Source organism: Triticum urartu, chromosome 6A (assembly GCF_056163025.1).
Source record: "Triticum urartu cultivar PI428250 chromosome 6A, HENAU_Tu73, whole genome shotgun sequence".
Taxonomy (NCBI): Eukaryota; Viridiplantae; Streptophyta; class Magnoliopsida; order Poales; family Poaceae; genus Triticum; species Triticum urartu.
The window spans coordinates 423,051,642-423,076,059 of NC_141878.1; the positions used below are offsets into that span (position 1 = coordinate 423,051,642).

Genomic DNA, 24,418 nt, shown 5'->3' on the forward strand with positions numbered 1-24,418 from the left:
TGTGGAGGCCAGGTCGAGGGTGATTTTATGAAATTTGTGATGGGTCCCTTCTGTCTGGCCCGATGTGGCGGATGCGCCTAGAAGCATCGGATCCTTCCTATATCTATCCCTAGATATGAGCTGGATATAAAGCCGTTGGCCAGTCCGAATGTATAAAGCCGGTTTGAAAGGGGCGCTTGGGTTGTGATTTTTTGACCGGTCTATCACCGGCCCGTCCGCCTGGGCATATAAGGCCAATATAAGAGGTCGGCCGTAGTGGTCTAAAGTCCACATATGTCAAATGGTTCTTATTTTTGCAGAACACGAACAACACTTGCTTCCTACCAAAACAAATTGTACAACGTGGCATCCAAGAAGTTTCATCGCCTGTGTTATTCCATTTGCTCGCCGTCCCTTGCCAATTCAGCCTCAAATCTTCCCGTGCTTACACAGGACCGATAGTTGTCGGTCGGCGGGACAGCGAAACGAAGAAGACTTCAGTGGACAAACAGTACTGTACACAGCAGTACATTTTTACGTACCGTGGCGTCGTTCACCCCACATTTTGTTGAAGCCATTGTAGGGGTTTACTTAGATTTTTTTTGAAAAACGAGGATAGACCCCGCCTCTGCATTTGGACGATGCATACAACAATCTTATTTATTATTTACAGAGGTTATATAAAGTAATACACCAGTCAGGCTCAAGCCATCATCTAAACAACGCTTGTTGCTACTTCTATGCAGGGGCGGACCCAGGGAAAAAAATTGAGAAGGGGCAAAATGTATGAGCATATTCATGAACTAGCAAGGCAAGTATTAGTATAAACTAAAAGTTTGGGCATGATCACCTCATTCTTCTCATGGTATCAAGTTCATTGTGAAGTGAAAATAAATTAAAAATTTGAGACAATGATCTGCATCAATATGAATATCACATTTGATGTTTGTGTGTGTTTGCATCAATATGAATATCACATTTGATGTGTGTGCGTGCACAAACAAATGATTGTTAGAATTTTTTATAATAGTTGATTCGAATAAATTGGAGCCTATGAGCCTGAACTAGCCAATATTGCCCTTAAGTAGGAAATTGCATATTAAAATTTGTATGTGACAAAAAAATGCTTGAACAGTTGAATTGACCTAATTATCCAAATCCATGGATTATACACATATTTTGATGTTTTATACGGTTCATCTAGATTTCAAAAGGAGAAAGACATGGACAAACGAATGAATAATACACTAATCTGATAGCACGCGTGCAAGGCCTAGATTGAAATTTCAAACAGTTGAATTTCAGTTTATATAAGATTGGAATTGCAAACTAACAAAAAAAATCGCAAGGAGGAAAAACCTAGATGTGTTATACGGCTCACCTTGATATCAATCAGAGAGAAATTACAGAATCGGGGTTTGCTGATGGGGTTGTGCGTTAGTAACGTCGTGCAAGGCCGCAGGGGAAGGATACAGGCAAGTCAGCAGTTGCCGCCGCCGGCGGCTGCGAGCGGCAAGGTCAGGGCTTCGGCCGTGTGGGTGCGAGTGTGCACGAGGAAATCTGAGCGATCTGCAGGCTAGACGCTGCAACACCCTTTTTTTTTTGCTATTTCTTGACCTTTTTCACACTTCAAGTAATGGGCTTTTGAAAATACGCAAGGAATCGGGCTAAGTGGAGGCAGAGTATTCGTCCTAGCGGGGGCACACGCATAGGCAGCAACATGTATATAAGCGCATGTTAGAAACGAGTGGGGGCAGCTACGAGTGGGGGCAGCTGCCCCCACAGGCTCCAATGTAGATCCGCTCCTAACTTCTATGCCATGATGAAGGTGTGCCGAATATCCGGACCTAATATCAAACGGACATCGCACCAAACCCTAACACCTAAAGCCGGATGCCCCAACTCAGCCACACAATGGGACCGGGTCCCATACCGGATCGACGCACTTTCAGAGGCTGCCGCCGCCGTCTTCCACAGGTCCATCTGCAGAGCAGAAACTGACCCGTCGACCTTGTCTGGCCTGCCGTCAATGCCACAACGACGCCATACAACTCCACCATTCTGCACGTGTCTGTCCACACGTGCCCGTCGCCGAACCTCCGCAGCACCATGCCACCGGGATCCACAGTCGGCCTTGCGGTGGATGAGACACCGCTCTTTCGCTTGTCCCGTCCAACTAGCACTTGCTCCAAAACGTTGCCCTCAGGAGGGACAACAACATCAAAGGTACCATCATCGTCCGATCCGGCAGATCCAGATCTACGGTTTTCCCCGAAGTATCACAAATGGGGTGCCACGACCTACAACAATGATGCCTCGAGAAGGGAACGACGTCATAGACGCCGCCATCGTCCGCCATGACCGAAGTCGGCGTGATTTTCACCGGAAGTAGTGTCCCCCCAACCTCGTAGCTGGCTGGAACCGAATGGAGCCTCGCCATGGAGATGAGGGCCGATGTCGGCACGCCGACAGGGAGCCTCCAGCCGCCCCTCACCGGTCCTCCTCGCGCCACTGGCCGGCCAAGACTGTACCAAGACGGATCTGGACAGGACACCAGATCCGCAGCCATCGGAGACACCCATGCGCCCGCGGCCGCCACACCGCCGGCCATGTAGGCTCCCATCGCCGCCACGTAGCAAGGGCGCCGCCCTGGCTGCCGCCCCCAGCCTTCCTGCGCGAGACGCTGCCTCCGCCTCACAGGATCTGCCGCGGCGACCACACGCCTTGGATCTGCGGTGTAGGGCCCGCCGCCACCATGGCCCTTGCCGGCGGCAACGGCGACTAGGGATGGAGGAGCGGGGAGGGGCTGACGGCACGGGAGTTTACTTAGATAGTGGTTGGGTCCAACGACGATGACGTTGTCGTTCCTTTTCCGAAGACACCGTCGTTGGAGCACCTATCATGTTACTTGGGTTGCCATGATTGATGGTTTATATTATGTTTGATGAAGTTGTTCTGTTGGTCATTTTTTTTAAAAATATTTTGGCTGTGTGCACCTGCAAATGTTTTAGGCAGCTCTTACGATCGTCATTAGTGCATAGGCTGAGTGTAATTTTATCTTGACGATATTAATACATTATTTTCATCTTACAGTTTGTCAGCTCTTCTTTCTTTTGCGTGCAAGGACAAGCTCCTGTCCTGCGTCGGCATAAAGTCCGAGCCGCATCACAGTTGTACTAGCTGCTAGTACTAGTACTAGCTACGTCGACGGGAGCATCTCCTCAAATCTGAATGATTGGGCCGTGAGAGTGACCCGAGCCGCCCGGTGCTTTGCAGCCACATGATCGTAGGTGGCACCGCCGGATTGGCTGGCCGCGCGCAGCAGTTGTGGATACTGTAAATCCAAAGGTCTCTGTTGTCCCACGTGTCCCGTAGGAAACCTATATGGACGTATGAGAATACGTACGTTGTGCATCTCAAGGTACGTAAGTTAGCTATACAGGGAAAGGAAATGGAGGAGATGTCATCGGTCGAGGGGCCCACCGGAGTAGAGTATACTACTGGAAATATTCGCAGACAGGGGAACGTTCTGCGCCCATCTGTTTCGTTGTTATACTTGTCTTGATCAGAGAAAGCGACCACCGATGGTTCATGATTTCTCCGTAAGCACAAAGGCCAGACCTAACCAGCCGGGATTCAAATTTCTGGAGCACGTTTTGTGCGAGGGTGAGAAGAGAGAGGGGGACAGCTTATGCCTTCACGTCATACAGCTTGCATGCAGGTTGCAGCTAATCAGGCCACTGTTAGGAATCTCCATTTGCAGGTAGCTCCGCGAGCTGTCCGTCTTAGCGATGATTCGCTGTCCTTGTTTGCTATTGGTGGCAATCAAGTTTCTGAGCATCTCCATTGGTGGATGAGCATGTATATACTGAACCTGTTTCTGTTTAAATTCCTGTTTTTGATTGTATACTGAACTGTTTTCTGAAAGATAGGACTGCCAAATTGTCCCGAGTAGTCGGCACCACAGTAAAAGTTATCTGAAGCTGCATGTGCATGCACGCATTTGGAACGGACACATCGTTGATCCTTCCAAGACATCTGCAAAACCCATGCTAACTCTACACGCCACTAGATAAAGGTCGATATATCTTTTCTGTGCTGCGCTTTCTGACCTTTCTGCATAGTATTTTGCCGGGCGGCACAGGCACAGTAGTACGTAGCAACGTAAGCGCACTGCACATACCTTAGAAAACAGCCCCTCCGATTGATCACTAGCCACCAGTTCGTTAGGCTCCGAAAACGACCTAACGATGATGCTATAGTCGGTTGTGGGCGGCAAATTATAACCCAAAACCTCCCATAAACTACGCAGAAAACCTTATCCCTCGCTAATAATCAATCTGCCTCCCCGCTTAACAGGCCAAACTCGAGGTGATAATGAGCTCGTCCTCTCCCCGGCACGAGCCACCCTCTCGCGCCCCATATATACCTGGCCGCCCCTCCCCTCTCTCCTCACACTGAACAACTGCAGCAAACACCATTCAAGCTAGCTACAGGGCACTAGCTAGACAGAGCTAGCAATGGCGAAGGACATTGAGGCGGCACCCCAGGGCGGCGAGTTCTCCACCAAGGACTACTCGGACCCGCCGCCGGCGCCGATCGTGGACTTCGAGGAGCTGACCAAGTGGTCGCTCTACCGCGCGGTGATCGCCGAGTTCGTCGCCACGCTCCTCTTCCTCTACATCACCGTGGCCACCGTCATCGGGTACAAGCACCAGTCCGACCCCACCGTCAACACCACCGACGCGGCCTGCAGCGGCGTCGGCATCCTCGGGATCGCCTGGGCCTTCGGCGGCATGATCTTCGTCCTCGTCTACTGCACCGCCGGCGTCTCAGGTCCGTCCATCGATCGACCACTAGTTCTCTTCTCGCGCGTGCATAACTGCACATGCATGCATCATGCATGGGTCATGCGTGAGACTGACTGTTCTCTCTTCACGATGCATAGGTGGGCACATCAACCCTGCGGTGACGTTCGGGCTGTTCCTGGCGAGGAAGGTGTCGCTCATCCGGGCGCTGCTCTACATCATCGCGCAGTGCCTCGGCGCCATCTGCGGCGTCGGGCTGGTCAAGGGCTTCCAGAGCTCCTACTACGTGCGGTACGGCGGCGGCGCCAACGAGCTCAGCGCAGGCTACTCCAAGGGCACCGGGCTCGCGGCCGAGATCATCGGCACCTTCGTGCTCGTCTACACCGTCTTCTCCGCCACCGACCCCAAGCGCAACGCCCGTGACTCCCACATCCCGGTGAGTACTATTGACTACAGTATATACCGTATTATACCATAGAGTACACTTTACGATGTCTCTCAAAAGGAAAAGTACACTTTAGAGTGTATAATTGATGCTTATGGTTTATGGCCAATGATAGACTGGATGCAGATCAAAGTGCTGGGAAAGTCGTTGACCTTGTCCTTAACTCCTTATTCTGCTTGTGACTTAGCTTTGGAACAACTTACTACTTGACAACGAGAAAACATTCTAGAACAAGTTTGTAAAGAATAATCTAGTAAATTAAACTCGAATTACTGAAACTAATTGCTGGTAAAAAGCGATTATCAGATCATATACTCAATTTCTACTACCAGTGCTATAGTAGCAAAATACTTTCGTGAGATAGCTCTCGTGGTCACGCAATTGCGTATGCAGGAGTAGGGCAAGCAAGTCACAAATCCTGACAAAATGAAGCATTTTAGTGAACCTAAAGGCTAAAGTGCCACCCAAAAAATGCAATATTTATGGTCCAAAATTGTACGAATCACTCCACATCAAGCACCTGCATGTGCAAATGTATCTGCTTGTCTGATCCACAGCGTGCCAATAGGCAGATAGGAAGATTCTCTTGCTCGATTAGGCACTAGTCGCTGTCTCGCCGCATCGTCTACAGAAATCTGAGGTGGCAAATCGAAAATGGTCGCCACCAATTAATGAGGAAATATGTTGCATGGGTATGAAGAAATTGCAGAAGTCCAGGGATAATGTCATGCATGGACGTATTTTGTCATTCAGATTTGGTGAACCATCCCTTTCTGGTTACACAATTTTCAAACAAGTATGCTCTTATTTGCATTCTTTTGTGTTGAGATGTATACTCAATTCTGGAATAATATTTACAAATCACCTAAAAAGTACAGTAACATCTACAAAAGCAGCAACTTGTTTTGTCCTTAATTTGCTATAATATTGACCAAGATGCTTGCTATCGTCAGTCTCTTTGATGTAACTGATCAGCGTGCATGCTAGTTAAGCTGTTGTGTTTCATGGTTTGATCTGAATGTTTTGAACTTACCGATCTACTCAGGTGCTGGCTCCTCTCCCAATCGGATTCGCCGTGTTCATGGTCCACCTGGCCACCATCCCCATCACCGGCACCGGCATCAACCCGGCGAGAAGCTTGGGAGCTGCTGTCATCTACAACAAAGACAAGGCCTGGGATGACCAAGTACGACACATCAGTACACTATCATGGCCAATACAGTTATATGCTATAGATGGCATAAAATATTGAGTACTCCCTCCGTAAAGAAATATAAAAGTGTTTAGATTACTACTTTAGTGATCCAAACGCTTTTATATTAGTTTACAGAGAAAGTAATATTTATCAGCTACTACTTGGCTTTGGTCACAAATCACGGTCGACTAGTACTTGATAATTCTAGACTGAATTGACAATCACACGGGATATATTTGATTAACTTATCATGCTTAGTTGATGCCAAATAGAAAACTTATCATGTTTAGTCTTACATTCAGTAATCAGGATAATATTGCAAACGAACGGTTGCTTTCGAAGATATTGCAAATGAAGGGCAGGATAATGCTTGCCAAATTAAACAGCTAGCTGGTGTCAGTGTCGACACTCCAAAATTTCATCTATCATTGATCATTCGAACTACTCACTTAGGTTATGCATGACATGCTCATCCACTATTTTTGACGTTATATAACCTAATCCATACCTCACACACACCTAAAAGATGCTCCGTGGAACATAACAACAGGTTTTAAAATCTGCTGCATGCATGTCACCATCGACCAAATGATTTAACTATGTCAATTTATTCAGTTTTTCTAACCATGGCGAATCAAATCGTTATAAGATAAGCAATAAAGATTGCTTCGTCTGTCCTGTACGTACATCACATAAACTTCCAATGAAGCGGCGCCGCTGCCGCTGATCTGCCTGCCACGTGCTGACTGCTGTTTGTGTTCGTGCAGTGGATCTTCTGGGTGGGACCGCTGATCGGCGCCGCCATCGCCGCCGCCTACCACCAGTACGTGCTGAGGGCCAGCGCCGCCAAGCTCGGGTCCTACAGGAGCAACTAAGCCGGCCGTCGCTCCGGCCGGACTGAAGTGTAGATATGTGCGAAGAAGAAGGCCGCCTCCAGCAAATGCGCTATGGTTGCTCGATCCCACACCTTTGTCCTGTTCAGTGGCTCCAGTCTTTGCATCATCAGCTGCTACCGTTCCTCGGCTTGTGCATATGTCGATGTGACCGTCCATTCGTACGTCGACGTGTTCCGGAGTTCGCCATGTTTGCTTGCTGCTGTTTCTTCCGAGTGTGCTATCCATTTACTCGCTCTATGTATGTATGTATGCATGTGGAGAATTTGTGAATCAAAGAATTGGTATCGTTTGTGAAATTTTATTTTACTTGCAAAGAAAGAGCTTCCACAGCTTCCATTAACTGCTTTTAGAACCAAGACGAAATAAGAGTCTGCCTTTAAATTAATAAACGCCAACATAATTTCCCCGCAAAAATGCCAATATAATTGACGAATGTTCTGTATTTCATCCTAGCACCTAATGGATCCTGCGCATCTGATTGTGATCGCATTGCTGTGATCTAAGAGTGAGTCATGGCCTGTGGTTTCATTTCACAATTTTGAAAAATGTTCACAAACTTGAAATGTTTTTCATTTCAAAAAATCTTCACGAAATTAAAAACCGTTTCTAGATTTCAAAAATTGTTCATGAATTGCCAAAAAAACCACAAATTCAAGTGTATTTGAAACATGTTCAAAAAAATAAAAATGTCCACGATTTCAAAAGATGTTCATGATTTCAAAAGAAATCTTGATTAATTTAAGAATATTTGAGATTTCAAAAAACTTTAAGAATAAAAAGAATGTTCATGATTCCAATTTTTGTTTGTTATTTTTTCCTAAAAAATGTCCAAAAATCTAAGAAATGTTTGCGAATTCAAAAATTGTTCACAAATAAAAAACATCAGCGTGAATTTGAAAAATGTTCACAAATTCAAAAAAAATGTTCATTTTTTCAAAAACAAATTACATATTCAAAAAATCAAGAATTCAAAAAATGTTCACTAATGCAATAATATTTCAGGATTTAAAAAATGTTTCTGGATTTGAAAAATTCTTGCCAATTCCAAACTGTTCAGGAAATTAAAAAACGTCCGTGAACTAAAAAAATATTAGCGAATTCGGAAAATAGGAGGTACATTGGAAAAAGAAAACCAAAAGGAAAGAGAACATCAAATTAAAAGCAAAAAGTAATCAGGAAAAAAAATAAAAATCAGTAAGAAATGGCTTAAAAAAGAACATGGAAGTAATATAAAAAAACTAGTGGGGAAGGTCTAGAACCTGATGGGGAAGGCACAAATCAAGTGGGCCGACCATTACAAAGCCAGTGCAGGGGTTGCGCGTTTGGTCAATATTTCCCATCCTACGTGGGGATTAGGAACCGCCGAAAAGCCGCTGAATAAGGCTCTTTCGGTATACACACACCCCATCCCTTCTTAAGATTCCTAAATGGGTCGGAACATACTCGTGTACCCCTTAGTAGTCTTTGGAATAATCTGAAAATTTTGTTTCTCTGCCCTGGTTTTCTCTGTGCCTTTTTACTTTGTTTTCTGACCGGTTTTCTATCGGTTTTGTTTGTTCGTCTTTCTTTTTTCCTTTCCTTTTTCATCTTCATTTTTATTTATTTGTATTATTTTCTTCTAGATTTTTTATTTAAAAATACATTAACTTTTTATAATCCACAAACTTATTCTTAAATGCATGAATAGTTTTCAAATCCATGAACTTTTTCTGAATCTGTGAACTTTTATCCAGTTTCATTAATTATTGTTTCAAAATCTTGAACTTTACATTATCTTTAAAATTTTGTGAAAACTTGAATTTGTGGGCCTTTTCAAAATCTACAACTGTTCTGAATTCGTGACCTTTTAAATTTTGTGAACTTTTTTGAATTTGATTTTTTTTTATAATTTGTGATTTTTTGAATTCATGATTATATTTCAATTAGTGATTACATTTCAAATTGAAAAGCAATTTTTAAAATTTGTGACCATTTATCATTTCTCCAATTCATCAAATTAAAAAAAACACTAGCAGGTTAAAAAATTACGGGTAGCCAGTTTAATTTTCGGAACCATCAAAGTCACAACGCAGAAAACAACAGAGCGAGCTAAGCCAGTGAGCCTGTGGACGAAACAAGCTGTTGGGCGGCGACCCAGAAGTGAGCGCGCGCGGAATCTACTGAGCTAGTTCTTGTGGGAGCTAAATCTCGCTCATATGAGATGGTAGCTCCCCTAGAGTGAAGCATCTCGCAGCGCCGTCATATGGGCCAACCGAGTAGCGTGTTTCTTGGTCATGTGTTCGTTCGTTCGGTCTGATCGCTGCAATGTTTGTTCCTTTTTATATTTTTTTCGTTTTCTTTTACTTTTCATATGCCTTTTTATTTCATCAACATTTTTCTATGGTTTTATTTTTTCCCTTTTTATACTTCTTTTGTTTCTTTCTTGGTTTTCTTGTGTTTTTGTTTTGTTTTTAGAACAGGTTCTTCTCAGGTTTTCTTGTTTTTTTTTCTTTTTTTCTTTCTCAGTTTTCTTCGGAGGTTTTCAACACAAGTCTATATTCTTTGTAAATACCAGGTATATTTTTAATACATGTTTATCAAATTTTAAATACATGATCAACATTCTTTTAAATATAAGTCTTGATGCATACTTTCTTATTTTTACACATTAATTTTTTGGTATATAGCAACAATTTTTACATACATTTAACTTTTTTCAAACACATGATTAATGCTTTGTTTTTCAAATATATATTTTGATGTCAACTTTTTTATACAAATTGTAAATTTGTTGTATACATCAGAAGCATTTATAACACATAACTAATATTTGTAAATACATGATTAATATTTTAAAAAAATATGTCTACTTTTTTACATACACCCTCTATAATTTTTGTATACAAGAGAAACATTGTTTTATACAGCACATGTTTACCATTTTATAAATACATGATTAACATATTTTCAAATCTATGTTTTGATGTCTATATTTTTCATATGCTTTGTAAATTCATTGTATACATTAGAAACATTCTTTTTATAGATGTTTAACATTTTTTAAATACCAAATTAACATTTTTTTCATTTAATTTTTGATTTATACATTTTTATAAACAGTGTACATTTTACATACACCTTGTACATTTTTTGTATACATTAGGAACATTTGTTTTTACATGTGTACATTTTTAAATACACGGTTTCTGTTTTATATTTACGTTTACTGTATATTTTTTCATACACATTATACATTTTTCGTATACTGTGGAAACATTTTTATGCACATGTTTAACATTTTGCAAATGCATTAGTAACATTTTTCTAATTTTTATGTAAATTTGTTTGTGTGATATATATATATATTTAGAGTATTTCAAAATATAAACAAAAGTGAAAAGGTAAAAACGAAATAAAAATCAGAAAAAAAGAAAGAAAGAAATGACCGCTCAAAGCCCAGCGCGCTGAGCCATCCCATTGGGGCAGACGCTTCAGGCAAGCGCTCCTACTGTCTCGCTATATAATTGAGGCATGTGGTTGTTTTGGCAGTTGGACACGTTTAATCAACAAGATCTGGATCGCGTGTTGGCTATGTTGTGGGCAATATGGTGGCTGTGTTGACGTGCCATTCATGATGGCGAGTTTCAGAGCCCTCTGGCCACTATGAACTTCATCAATCGGTATCTTCAAGAGCGGAAATTGTGGTGGTTTTATGTTTCCCTTGCATCAATTTCATTGTTGAAGTCCCATAGATCAAGCTGATGGATTAAACCAGAGGCATGGTGAAGATCAATGTTGACAGAGATTTGTCATGTAGTGATAAGTTTGGGGCAGCTGCCACTGTTTGCAGCGATTCATCAAGATATGTTTTGGACGCATCAGCTGTAACCGGCTAGCCTTGAGGCTCAGGCATGCCACGAGGCCCTTTCTCTCGCTAGGATATTAACATTCACAAGGTGATAGTGGCCTCGACTACCTTGAGGTTGTTAGAAGAGACGCTCCTGTTTACGGGGTAATTTTGAACAAGATCAATCATCACAAGAAGGATTTGGGTGATGGTAGTTTTTGTTTCGAGCACACTAGTTGAACAATGAAGCTCATGCTCTTGCTAAACTTGTTTCTAGAAGTCGGGCGTCATGTGTGGCTAGGGTTAGTGCCTGATATCATATGTATTTCAGACACTTTGATTCTTAAATAAAGTCTCTAGTCACCCACCGCTTGGAATAAGCGGTTAGCTATCTCAAAAACAATCAACAACTCAAAGTCCCTGGTCACTCTTTAAAAAACTATAAGTGAGGCATAGTCGCGCTTGTTAGTTGGCGCTAAAGGCACTGCAGAAGAGGTTCATGAGAAATTGCCCCAGTGATGATAAACTACACAATATCGAGCTGTCTTCCGGGCCAACTTTCTTCCCAGCATGGCGCAGGTTCTGCATTATTTCTGCTTCCATTCTGGATCGGGGTGCATCTGGCAACTTGAAGAGTTGGGCTACAATCAGGGCATGGCCAGTTGCCCCAGCCGCTACATCCGCCCAATCGGTCCAGCTCAAGTAAAAGATGTTGCTTGCAGAGGCGGACGAGCTCTTGCAGAGGAGCCCAGTTCCTCACTGACCAAAGTGGTGGCTGAGCCAAGTTCTACTCTCCATGATAGTGTGCTTTTTTTGCTGGGAGAGATCAATGGAAGAAAAGGAAAAGAACTACTCCCTCCGTCCACTTTTGTAAATCCTTTCAGACAACTTAAAATAGACTGTTTTACACATTGTCTGAAATGCCTTCAAGGTCTTATAAAAATGAACAAAAAAAAAGTAGTGATGCCATACTAGGAAAGGGACCATTGCCACCATTGAGCGATTGTTGGTTGGGGACGAGACTTGCCTGCTCGCCCGGCGTGCGCCCATACAAATAAGGCCCGGCCCCACCCCCTTAAAATCAGGGGAGGAGATGATTAGATTAGAAAAAAAAAAGAGAAAAAGACAACCGTAAGATGGAGTGGGAGTACGGATGGGAGCATGGGGAGGGAGCAGGCAAGCCGGATCCGTTGGGTGGGACATCAGTTTCAAATAAAAAATATACTCCCTCCTTTCCGGTTTATAAGGCTCAATTCAAAATTCTCACCAACCAAGGTAGATGATTAGTGGTGGAATATTTTTCGTAGTTTGCAAAAGCACTCAATTAATACTCTTGTTTTCCTCAAAAAAGTATGTTTACCAATGCATTAATTGTAATGCATGCATGCATAAATTACATGCATTGGTCAATTTTCTCTTAGTACTTGCATGCAATGATTTAATGCACCTTGGAATCTGAACATGTGATAGAAAACAATCAAATTGAGCGTTATGAAATGGAAAAAACTAAAATTTTGAGATAAGCCTTATAAACCAGAAAGGAAGGAGTATGTGAAATGCATGGGGCACCGGTGCTGCCACCATTATACATGCCCTCATCAGCCATGGCGAGCGCCCTCAAAAATGAAGAAAACACGGCGACCGACGGCCCCATGGGACGGCGCCGTCGGTAAGGAGACGTAGCCGGCGGCCTTACTGGCTTCACCGTCCTCCTCCCGTGGGCCGTGGATGCGGAGAGCGACGACCCATAGACGGCGCAGTGTACTGCCGTGGCGGTGCAGGATGGCAGGGATCTGCAGTCTCTGGCTCGGGAGGCGAACTTGTGGTGCCTCACACGGAGCAGCTACCCATGCAAGCCACCTGTTCGACAGAGTGCCAGAGCAAAGGAATATACGGCCAGCCTAACAGGTTTCTGTCATAAACCTCCATGCCTCTGCTTTCTGATTTTAAATCAAGCATCTGAGTGAAACAAAACTAGTGGAAACGAGTTCTCGGTTGCAACGATTAACCAGGAGCGATATAGGATAGATTACACAGATCGACAGTCTGAGACTGAGAAGCCTGGAGCCCAGGGCTAAGGCAAGGAGCCAAGAACACAGGTTTTGATCTCTAGTCATTTATCTGAAGCGCTAGTTAAAGAAACTGAAAATCGTAATTGTTATGATGAAAGTACAGGTCCGTACACAGCTCTACCATTTATGCATGTTCCTTTCATTTTAGGTAAGTCATCTTGACTATATTGTACTTTTTTTCATTGTTGAGGAAATCGTTAACTGGTAGCTGCTCGGTTGGCTAGCGAGTAGGGGATTAATCGGCTAATCGGCAAGTTAATCGGCCATTTAATCAATTAATCGGATGATTTTTTGGTTTATCGGCTACTCGGTGACCCTATGAATAGAGATTAATCGGCAAGTTAACTGGTTAATCGGATGAATTCTTGAACAGGGCTTTTTTTTGAGCAAGACTATATTGTACTCCCTCCATCCCATAATATAAGAACGTTTTTGACACTAGTGTAGTGTTAAAAACGTTCTTATATTTTGGGACAGGGGGAGTACTTTGCTAACACGCAGAATTCTTATTAAGTTCCAAAGCAATATAACAGTAACTTTAAGTTGGCTAACTGGAAAGATTGGTTGAGGTAAATGCAGGGAAATATCAAACATGTGAATTGCCAGCTATGGTGCAAATGATCCTTAAAACATCTTCCATAGCTTCATACGAGAAATTAGGACAAGATCATAAAAGACACAGATAACATTTGCATGAGCTATCACAAAATCTCATTTACTCATACGGCATACAATGGCTCTACTGTTGCTCCTCTGTTCCAAAATATAAGGAACATTTGACTTCTACAATCTCCAGTACACGACTTTGACTAAAAAAATTACTTATGAAATGCTTACAAAATTAGTAAATGAACATATGGCACAAAAGTATTTTACAAGACAAGTAGAACAATAAGATTTCTTACATGCTAAATCTGTATACTTCCATAAACATTAGTGGTCAAAGTTTTGGAATCTTGACTTTCCAGAAATTTATGTGCCTTCTATTATGGAACATAGAGAGTATTAAATATTACCTCAAAGATGACTTCAAAGTTTTGGACGGAGGGAGTAGTAAGTTAGACTCCCATGAAGCACATCATATTCATATGCAATAATCAGTCATATCTTACAGTGTTCACTCTGACAAAGATTATTCAAGAGGGGAGAAATTGAGTACAAGTATTTCTGTGTTGGTCACTGTTATTAAACTTCACTTTGTTGCTTTATTGCTAGCACAAACGCTGGCAAGCCATAAGACTAGTTCATGGGCTGTGAGTTCAAGTATTTCCACGAAGGTCACTGTTATTGAGCTTCACTTTGTTGCTTCACTGCTAGCACAAACGTTGTCAAGCCATAGCACTAATTCATGGGTTAATGGCCTCAGTTTAGGTGACTCACTAATGCACAAACATGCAATATCAATCATCTTCATCATTTGCATCTCAAATTTCTTGTCATACATTGCACGGTCCAATACGTCGGCTTCACGGTGTTCTCCTTTCATGTGCATAACCCATGAGACCAACTCCCTAGCTCCCTTCCTCTTGCACATATCAACAGGCCTCTTTCCTGTTAATAACTCCAGAAGAACAATGCCAAAACTATACACATCACCTTTGAAAGTGGCTACTGAAGACTGGCCATACTCAGGGGGGATGTAACCCAGTGTGCCAACTAGGTCAGTTGTCACATGTGTATCATAGGGACAAATTAGCCGAGCAAGCCCAAAATCAGCCAATTGAGCTTCAAAATTCTCATCCAGGAGTATGTTGCTTGACTTGATATCACGGTGTAGTATGTGAGGTTCGCATGACAAGTGCAGGTATGCCAAACCTCGTGCCGCTCCTTTGGCTATCTGAAGCCTTCTCTGCCAGTTTAATCTGGATGGGCCATCAGGCTTTTCATGAAGCCAGTGGTCTAGGCTGCCATTCGCCATGTAAGAGTAGATCAGGAGCCTGTCACTGCCATTCCTGCAGTAACCTTGTAGAAGCACAAGATTAGGATGCTTAGCTTTTGATAAAGTTTCCACTTCTGCTTTGAACTCCCTCTCCATCTGGCCAAAATCACCCGATAGTCTTTTGATGGCGATCTTTGCTCCATCTGGCAATGTTCCCTTGTACACTAGACCAAACCCACCACAACCAATGATGTTAGCCTGATCAAAGTAGTTTGTAGATTTCAAAATGTCACTGATAGTCAATGCCTTGTCATCATCTTCGTTCTGAAACAGAAGTACCAGTGACGCTGGTGCCAATTCGAATGCTACATTTGTATCCACAACAGCCTTAACTATATGATCCTGCCTTCTGAAGCTTCTCTTCAACGCAAGTACAACAGCAACAGACAAAACCATTGCTGCTCCAATTGCAATGCCAATAATTATTCCTAATATGAGACCCTTGTTCTTCCGATTTCCCGTTGCAGAGATGATGGGAGCATGATTGGACTGACATGGGGATAAGCCAAAGCGGGTGCCACAAAGGTTGGGGTTCCCCTCATAATCAGAACCAGTGAATGTTGAGAATTGCCCTCTTAATGGAACTGTGCCCATCAGATTATTGTATGCCACACTGAAGCTTGATAGAAAATTCAACTTTGTCAATGAATAGGGAATGCTTCCGGTGAGATTGTTATGTGACAAATCCAAGGATTCCAAGCTAGACATGCCTGATAGCTCATCAGGAATGATACCAGAAATATTGTTGTTGCTGAGGTCCAAGACATACAGGTTCTTGAGGCTTCCAAAGCCCGGCAATATGGCACCTATGAGCTTGTTATGACTGAGAATTAGAGACGGTGGAAAGCTGCTAACCTGTTTGTACTGCAACCCTTTGCCTGTTTTGTTCCTTTTAATGAAGAAAGGAAAATAATCAGTCTCTGTGGATTGCTGTGAGCTGTTGAATGTAAGAAGTCCCTTCATGCTCGAGAAACTGTTTGGTATTACCCCTGTAAGTGAATTGTTAGAAAGATCCACATAGAATAGAAACTCGAGATCACCAATCCATGCAGGAATATCCCCAGACAGTTGATTCCATGACAAATCTAGGACCTTCAATTCTCTGAAATTAGCTAACCATGGTGGTATTGCTCCTGAAAGATGGCTATTAGCAATGGCAAACACCTGGATCTTATGAAAGCCATGTATTCCAGTCATCGGCCAGGCCTTCCCATCATGGAAGTTCTTTGTCAACACAAGGCTTGTTAGGCTTGGACAGTCTTGAAGGACAGATAATGCCGAGGAAACATTTGTGAAGCTGTTGTTCGAAAGTGAGATGTAGGACAAAAACTGAAGCTTTCTAAAATCAGCTGGTATTTCGCCACTGAGGTTATTTGTGCCAAGATTTAGGCTTCTGAGACGATGGCAATCTGACAAGCTATCAATTGTGCCAATAAACTTATTTGTCCCAAGGTCAAGTGAGCTCAGTTGTGTCATCTTCAAGCAATTGAGGTTGATCCTTCCATTCAGTGAATTGTTCCGCAAGTACAACATCTTCAATGATGGCGATTGAGACAATGAAGCAGGCAACGGGCCTCTGAGGAGGTTGGACTGTGCAGAGAAGTACTCTAACTTGCCAAGCCTACCAAAAACATCTGGAAGGTGTCCAGAGAAGGAATTAAAAGAAATGTCCAGCTGAGCAAGGCTGGACAGATTGCCAAACCTCGGGCTCATCCTACCCGTGAGCTGATTCTCCTGCAGAGTCAAATTCTTCAGAAATTGCAACTTGAATAGGTCGTCTGGCAAGCTCCCGGAGATGCTGTTGAGCTCGGCATATAGCTCCTCGAGCTTTATGCAGTTTCCAAAGCCTTCCGGCAGTTCCCCGGCAAAGAGATTCGAAGTGAATCTTATCACACGGATCACTCGAGATGACTCACAGATGCTTGAATCAATTCTCCCGGTGAACATATTGTACCCTGCATCGAACACCGTGAGCTGCGCTGAACCATGGAGTGTGGGATGGGTGCCGCTGAACGAGTTGAACGATATGTTGAAGACCTCAATCACCGGGAGCGAGACGTTGGCCGGGAATGTGCCAGAAAGCTCGCTGTTGCTTACGTCGAGCCGCTGCAGTCTATGGAGCTGAAGGAGGGGTGCTGGGATGGCACCACGGAGGTTGTTATCGGAGAGGTTGAGCCACTGGAGATGGCCCAGTTGTGCGAGCGAAGGTGCCAGCTCGCCCTTGAGTTTCCTGCCATGGAGGTCCAGCCTGATGACCCGGCCGCCGGCGTCGCATGTGACGCCCACCCATGCACAGCAGTTGGCCACTTCGGAGGTCGTGTTTGAGAGCGTCCAGCCGCTGATGCCTCCGGTGACACCTCTCAGGAAGCCTTCCAGTGCACCATAATCATCTGGGTTGCAGGAGCTTTGGTTGAGGGAGTACACCGGAGACAGCAAGAGAAGCTGCACGGACAAGCACCATAGGATGAAACAGCTTGGCCATGTGGTAGTGCGTCGCATCAAGAAATGCCCCATTGATGCAGGAAGGGCTATGCTGATGCTGTTGAATGGGGAAGAGAGGTTCTTGTTTGTTGTGCTCAGGAGCTATGCGATATCTAAGCCATTTGGCCCCAAGCAACAATGGTGGCGGCAGTGAAGGATGAGGGAGAGAGGTGAGGTGCGAGACGATAGGACATGATAGCAGGAGGTCCGGTGCGTGCTCCGGTTTTGACCTGTGATTGTGCAGGCACTCGGCCGTGGGAGTCGTGAATTTTCTTGAGGAAATTGATTGTCTCTGTCAACTTGCTAGAGAGATCCACGGTCGGAAATCTTTTGACTTGCGTTCAAAGTTGGCCTAACTGTCCTTTTCTCCCTCGCTTTCCTTCTTCCTTTTGGCTGTTTTCTGGAAATGAATCTAATAACCAGCGTGAAAGCAGACCGGTGAAGGATACGGCCTGCATACAAAATGGATATTGCTATTGCTAGATGTTCGAAGACTTTGGTTAATGATTATGCTTCTCCATTTGTGCCTTAATTTGTGCCTTTGGTTAATCGATTACTGTTGAAGATACTACTGCGCAACAAGTGCTCAAAGGGCCAGTCTAAACAGGCAAAGCAATATTGCAAATATTAGTACTTGAAAAATATAATTACAGATATGATTGCATTTAGTGGACGCTGGCATGGACGTAATACCAAAACCGTGATCAATTTGGAATGCTTTTCATAAGATTAAGATATTTATAGGAAGATAGCTAGTTGCTATACTACTTGCCAGGCTTGTACATCCAAAAACTGAAGGATGGGTGGTTGTGGCAGGAGAGTCAACGGCCAGCGGCAAGCTATGCATGTGCAGCCGCCGCTTTCGGCCGGGCCGGGCAACGCCCTGCCGTGCCCGCCCGTGAACATACACAGGAGCACGGCATGGCACGGCTCCAAAAGCTAGGCGCTTATTATACGGGACAAAGGGCTGGCGAGAAAATTCTACTCGTGCTCTGCATTTTTTTTCCTTTTGGTGAAATCATTCGTGCTCTCTTTGGTCTATTATACTCTCTCCGTCACAAAATAACTGTCTCAAGTTTAGTACAAATTTATATTAGAATTAGTATAAAATTGAGACACTTATTTGGGATGAAGCTCAGTCTCAAAATAACTGTCTCAGACTTAGTACAACTTTGTATTAAAATTAGTACAAAATTGAGACACTTATTTTAGGATAGAAGGAGTATTAGGCTCGAGTCGGCTGCGACTAATAAATCTGTGGATGACGCACCGCGCTGTGTTGTTGGTGAGAGCTGGATCTTGGCCATCGGTTTAATACTATCTGGCTCAGTGTCTACCCTAAGAAAATACAGACGAGGCCATGTGCAGTTTAATTTACTAAAGCATTGTCAATTAATATGGATCAAAGTGAATAAATAGATACTCCCTCCGTTCCTAAATGTAAGTCTTTTTAGATATTTCAATAAGAGACTATATACAGATATATATAGACATATTTTAGAGTGTTGATTCACTCATTTTGCTCTATATGTAGTCACTTATTGAAATCTCTAGAAAAACTTATATTTAGGAACGGAGGGAGTATATGTTTTGCGCCGAGTCGATTGGATGATTTAATGGAGCATGTGATTCCTTTAAACGTTATGGAACTTTAACCGCATGTTGTGTGTAGGCCAACTCGCAAGTTCAATATCGTACTTCACCGGTCCGCCAAATCACTTTCATGGCAATTACTTGCCTGAGTGGCCACAGTGACATGGTAATTGACTTCGCATCATAATAGGAACACACATCTAATCGTGGTAAAATATATAACAAGCTAAGCCAGGTAGTATGGTGCAAGCTTCCACGGTTCCACCAGTGCGCATTTCGTCTACGACCACTCGGACAGGGGCGGCCAATTACCTGGCGGAAATGCTACGCCACCCGCACGCCCACTACCCGTAACTTTTGTCTTTTGCTTTGCCTTCTTTTCCACGAATTGCCGGACCTGTGCTGTGCGGCTGGGTAGAGTCTTGGAAAGATTGCGTTGGAAAAAAGCCTTTGAAAAGGTTTGAATTTGGAATTGATTTCCGAGAGAGAGAATGTTGGCGTGCGTGTGCAAGATCACTAGCGACCGGCCTTTCCCGTTTTATCTTTGGTTTAGTGGCGTCGTTAGATCACATGTGTATACAAAGTCACTGGCTGCCATGCCAGTAGTGCACAAGACAAGATAGAACGTGCAGCATCTCATGTACTCCCTTCGTTTCAAAATATAAGTCTTTTTAAAGATTCCAACAAATGACTACGTACGAAGCAAAATGAGTAAAACTATATTTTAAAATATATTTGTATGTTGTAGTCTATTTGAAATGTCTAAAAAGACTTATATTTGAAAACGGAGGAAGTAGTATTTTAACTTCTCGTATCTAGCCGTCGTGAATGGATAATTTTTGCTTTGGTGCGTATCTATCCTTTCTACTCCATTTCGCAGAGACTTTAACGAAGAACATATCCACGTGATTAATCAACAATCATAGGGCGGTTAGCCACAGATTTATAATTAATCCAAGTCGCGGAACCGGATTCTGGTGGCTAATGGTGCGCCTTATCTCGCTACGCCACCCACTAGCAAGCTAACAACAAAACATCTAGTGGTGGAACGATCGATTCCTTGGGATCGTCGAGATATTGCTATTTTTCCCAGCGGTCAGTGGGCACTAAGATGAAGGCGGCCGTCCTTCCTTTCCTCCTCCAGTCCAATGAGCTCGCGATCCGGCTCCTGACATGGATCGCCAGAGAGCACGTAGCGTAGCCACTAGCCGGTGATGCGCTGCGCTGCTCGGCAACACGGGTCGTGCACCCGCAGTCGCCACCGAATGGACGCTGCGAGGCACCGAGAGGAGAGGCGGCAGCGTGACATCGACATGCACCACTACCACCATCATCATGCCACCACCAACGCCCGCGCGGTCGACCGTGCGAGTGCGACGAGACACCACCATTTCTCCGACGATTTTGTGGGCGGTGGGCCGGCGGGGTGGCGTCGTCGGTCGATCGCTTTATTTCACTGTCATGACCTAACCAGACCATCCATCCGAGCGGGTGTCGGGCCTCCAAGCGGCCCATCCCAGGGAGCTAGCGTAGAAAGGGGTTGCGTCTTCGGCTGACACACGGCCGGTCGATTTGGATCAGGCTAAAGGCTACGACCGTCGATGTCTTGCTTGCGGCCTCCGGAGCCGTGCACATTCCTGCCCAGAACTTGGCCGGGATTCTGTTTGAATTTCTTTTTCTTGAAAGCTCTGCCTGGCTTTCTTTGTTGCTCCTACTTTCTTCGCATGTGTGCACTCATTAATTAAAGTGAATCAATGACCAGATGGTGTGTGTGCTACCCTTGTAAATTAGCCTAACTTTCAAGTACTGGCCAACTTTAAAATACTAACTAGCCTGCTAGATAGGAGCAAAAGAGGAGACTGACTTAGAAGTGTAGATCGAAACATTGAAATTTTCAGACACCATTGCTAAAAAGGTACTCTGTTCATAGTTGAAATATTCTTTCGTCGGTGATGCTAACAGAGCCCAGCAACATAACTATGAGTTTGGTCGGTGACGTAAAGAACCGATCGAGCTAGCGAAACGTCGTTTGCACTTTAGTCATTTTATTTTAAAGAAAAGGTATACATCCAACGTTATGAATAAATCCACGAGGTAGAGTACAATAGGGGAGGTCACAGAGTGATAAACAATGCAGCCACAAAAAGGCTCGACCATAAGTAGCATTATACGACCAAAAGGCCAGAATTACGGCACGCATGCCAACAACCTACGGACGACAAACAGGGTCACATACCAGAAGAAGCACCAGCATCAGGTGGGGTTGGACTGCTCCTGCGCAAGGAGGGAAGACGCAGTAGTACGCACATTGCCAATCAGCACATCCATCGCCTCGCGATCGGCCTCCTTAGTCAATAATTTTCACTGCTGGAGAAAAGAGATGAGTTTAAACAAACAATTAGCAGGCTTGTTAGGAAAGACATGCTCAATAGTAAACTTGTTCCTCGTAGTTCAGAGCACCCAACACATGGGAGAGCATCCAACCCAAAACATGTGTCTTTTTTGCCCAGAGAGCTTGGACGAGCTGGCCCTAAGATTAAGATCAGCAAAGGAAGACAGGGACCAAATCAAATTCAACCAAGATCTAACACAACTCCAAAGCATCTTAGTGAAAATACAATTGAAAAGCACATGGTTAGTGTCCTCCCTGGCACCACAAAGCTCACAAAAGGCAGACCCAGGACCGTTCCGCTTGCGGATCTGATCAACCGCAGGAAGCCACCACGAATGGCTTGGCACACAATTTTTTTTAATCTTAACGGGAATCTTAGCACACCAAATCTCTTTGAATTTGGAGGTCGTAGAGACCACCATCAATCTTCCATACAAAGACTTAACAGAAAGCGACCCGAGAGCGTATGAGGCCACGAAACTGAGTCCGCCTCCTCCGAGAGCAAGGGGAAGAGCTCAGCAAGACGCTGCCACTCATCCATCTCTACAGGAGAAAGGGAACGATGTAGCCCCAAATCCCATTTATTATGCGAGAGATCCGAGATGGAAATCTCCTTTGAAGAACAGTACGGAAAGATCACCAGGAAGGCGCCATCATGTTCGCTCGCGGTGTCCCTGTAGTTGGCTTTGGTGATGTTGGCTGTCGTGGTGGTTTCGGCCTTCCCTTTACTTCGGGGCATCTTGGGTTTAGTCGTGTTGTACCCTCTGTTTGGGCCGAGCATCCCCTTGCTCTCTGCTCAGGGCACCATGTCCATGCGTTCGTGTATTGCGTTGTACCCTCCATGTACTCATTCTAATTCTTTCTATCAATGAAATGATATGCAAGCTTTGCGTATTCGTGAAAAAAGAAAAGATCACCGGGAAGGTAGAACAAATAGTGTTGGGGATATGACCCCATGGTATAACCCGCCCTAGTAGGGTCGGGTTAGGTTGTTGGTGACTTAAACAATAAAGCCTTAGATAGGCCCAAGAGACCAAGACGTGAAACCAGGGAGGCGACTTACGAGGTGGGCCGGTTGGAGGCCCAAGACCAGAAGACGGCACGTCACCCGGAGGTGTGAGCCGCCCAATGGTGACTTGCCAAAGAAGGCAAGGCGACTTAGAGCCAGGATTGGTTACGAAGTATAACCTGACCCGGACTCTTGTAAGCCCAGGGCCTCGACCTGTGTATATAAAGGCAGGTCCCTGCGGCTGTTAAACTTAGGTTACAACCAATCAATATCTAGGTTAAGAGAATCCGCTCCCTTGTAATCGATACTCAAGCAATACAACACAAAGCAGGACATAGGCTTTTACCTCGATCGTGATGGGCCGAACCTGGGTAAACTCGTGTCTCTCATCCCGTTCAATCCCTTCAAGCTAGTCACCGTAGCGATGGCCTCGCACCTAAGTCCATTTGCTAGGGCATCTGTCATGTCAACCCCATGACAGTTGGTGCTCACCGTAGGGCCAACGCATGGTGGTTTCGAGTTCTTGAAGGGATCTTTCCCAGGGATCGAGGGATACGCCGTTGGCAAGATGACCAAGAGTCGCTGCGGCAAGCTCTACATCGATGATGCTGGCTGGAGTCCCGAGGCTGACTCAATCGAGTACGGGTACCGGGTCCCCTTCGACGGAATTCACGTCTTCATCGGAAATATCGGCGGATCTGAGCTCGAGCCGAACACCTGCACCGACCTCATCGAGCCGGCTCGGCGCGCAACCCGCCTGGGTTCAACTCGGTCGGAAGCATGTTTCCTTGGCTTTACGCAGGGCATGGAGCTTGCGGAAAACTCTACATTTGGAGGAGAGACTCTCATCTACTCAGGTGATGTGTCCTCGACCGGAGAGACAAAGTCAATTTGCCAGCTTCAAGACGGCGGGCTTGGGGGCTATTCCGATGGCAACAGTATTCCGGAACCCTATGAGCCGTCGAGCCAAGCCGCCATCTTCATGGCTGGCAACCCGCTAGCTCTTAACAGCACGACGGCTGGAGCAGCAGCAGCTACTTGTTGGGGAACACAGTAATTTCAAAAAAATTCCTACGCACACGCAAGATCCATCTAGGTGATGCATAGCAATGAGAGGGGAGAGTGTTGTCTACATACCCTCCTAGACCGAAAGCGGAAGCGTTTAGTAACGCGGTTGATATAGTCGAACATCTTCGCGATCCAACCGATCCAAGTACCGAACGTACGACACCTCCGCGATCAGCACACGTTTAGCTTGATGACGTCCCTCGAAATCTTGATCCAGTTGAGGCTGAGGGAGAGTTCCGTCAGCACGACGGCGTGGTGACGGTGATGACGAAGTTACCGACGCGGGGCTACAACGATATGACCGAGGTGTGTAACTGTGGAGGGGGGCATCGCACACGGCTAAAAGATCAACCTGTGTGTCTATGGGGTGCCCCCTCCCTCGTATATAAAGGAGGGGAGGAGGAGGAGGGCCGGCCTCAAGGGGCGCGCCCAAAGGGGGGATTCCTACTCCTAGTAGGAGTAGGTTTCCCCCTTTCCTAGTCCAAGTAGGAGAAGAAGGAAGGAGAGGGAGAGGGAGAAGGAAAGAGGGGGCGCCGCCCCCTCCTAGTCCAATTCGGACCAGCCCATGGGGGCGCGCTGCCTCCCCTTGTGGCCCTTCTCTCCTTTCCACTAAAGCCCAATAAGGCCCAATACTTCCCCCGGTGAATTCCCGTAACTCCCCGGTTCTTCAAAAAATACCCGAATCACTCAGACCCTTTCCGATGTTCGAATATAG

General features: G+C 44.9%; 2 protein-coding genes across 2 annotated transcripts; one reads left to right on the forward strand and one right to left on the reverse strand.

The window, feature by feature from the left end:
* Nucleotides 1–4,417: 4,417 nt before the first annotated feature.
* LOC125513822 (putative aquaporin PIP2-2) lies at nucleotides 4,418–7,624 on the forward strand. Its single transcript, XM_048679031.2, has 4 exons — nucleotides 4,418–4,815; nucleotides 4,928–5,223; nucleotides 6,278–6,418; nucleotides 7,195–7,624. The coding sequence occupies exons 1-4, from the start codon at nucleotides 4,500–4,502 to the stop codon at nucleotides 7,300–7,302; spliced, it is 861 nt and encodes a 286-aa protein (XP_048534988.1). The 5' UTR covers nucleotides 4,418–4,499; the 3' UTR covers nucleotides 7,303–7,624.
* A 6,655-nt stretch (nucleotides 7,625–14,279) lies between these two features.
* LOC125513821 (phytosulfokine receptor 1) lies at nucleotides 14,280–17,922 on the reverse strand. Its single transcript, XM_048679030.2, has one exon. It carries the CDS (start codon nucleotides 17,672–17,674, stop codon nucleotides 14,516–14,518), a length of 3,159 nt encoding a protein of 1,052 aa, XP_048534987.2. The 5' UTR covers nucleotides 17,675–17,922; the 3' UTR covers nucleotides 14,280–14,515.
* Between the last annotated feature and the right edge of the window lie 6,496 nt (nucleotides 17,923–24,418).

Excerpts from the sequence above, each read along its gene's own strand:
- LOC125513822 (XM_048679031.2), top strand. The coding sequence starts at position 4,500 with ATGGCGAAGGACATTGAGGCGGCACCCCAGGGCGGCGAGTTCTCCACC. Across the intron at positions 5,224-6,277 it reads CCCGTGACTCCCACATCCCG|GTGCTGGCTCCTCTCCCAAT; the intron begins GTGAGTACTATT and ends CGATCTACTCAG. Across the intron at positions 6,419-7,194 it reads ACAAGGCCTGGGATGACCAA|TGGATCTTCTGGGTGGGACC; the intron begins GTACGACACATC and ends GTGTTCGTGCAG.
- LOC125513821 (XM_048679030.2), bottom strand. The coding sequence starts at position 17,674 with ATGGGGCATTTCTTGATGCGACGCACTACCACATGGCCAAGCTGTTTC.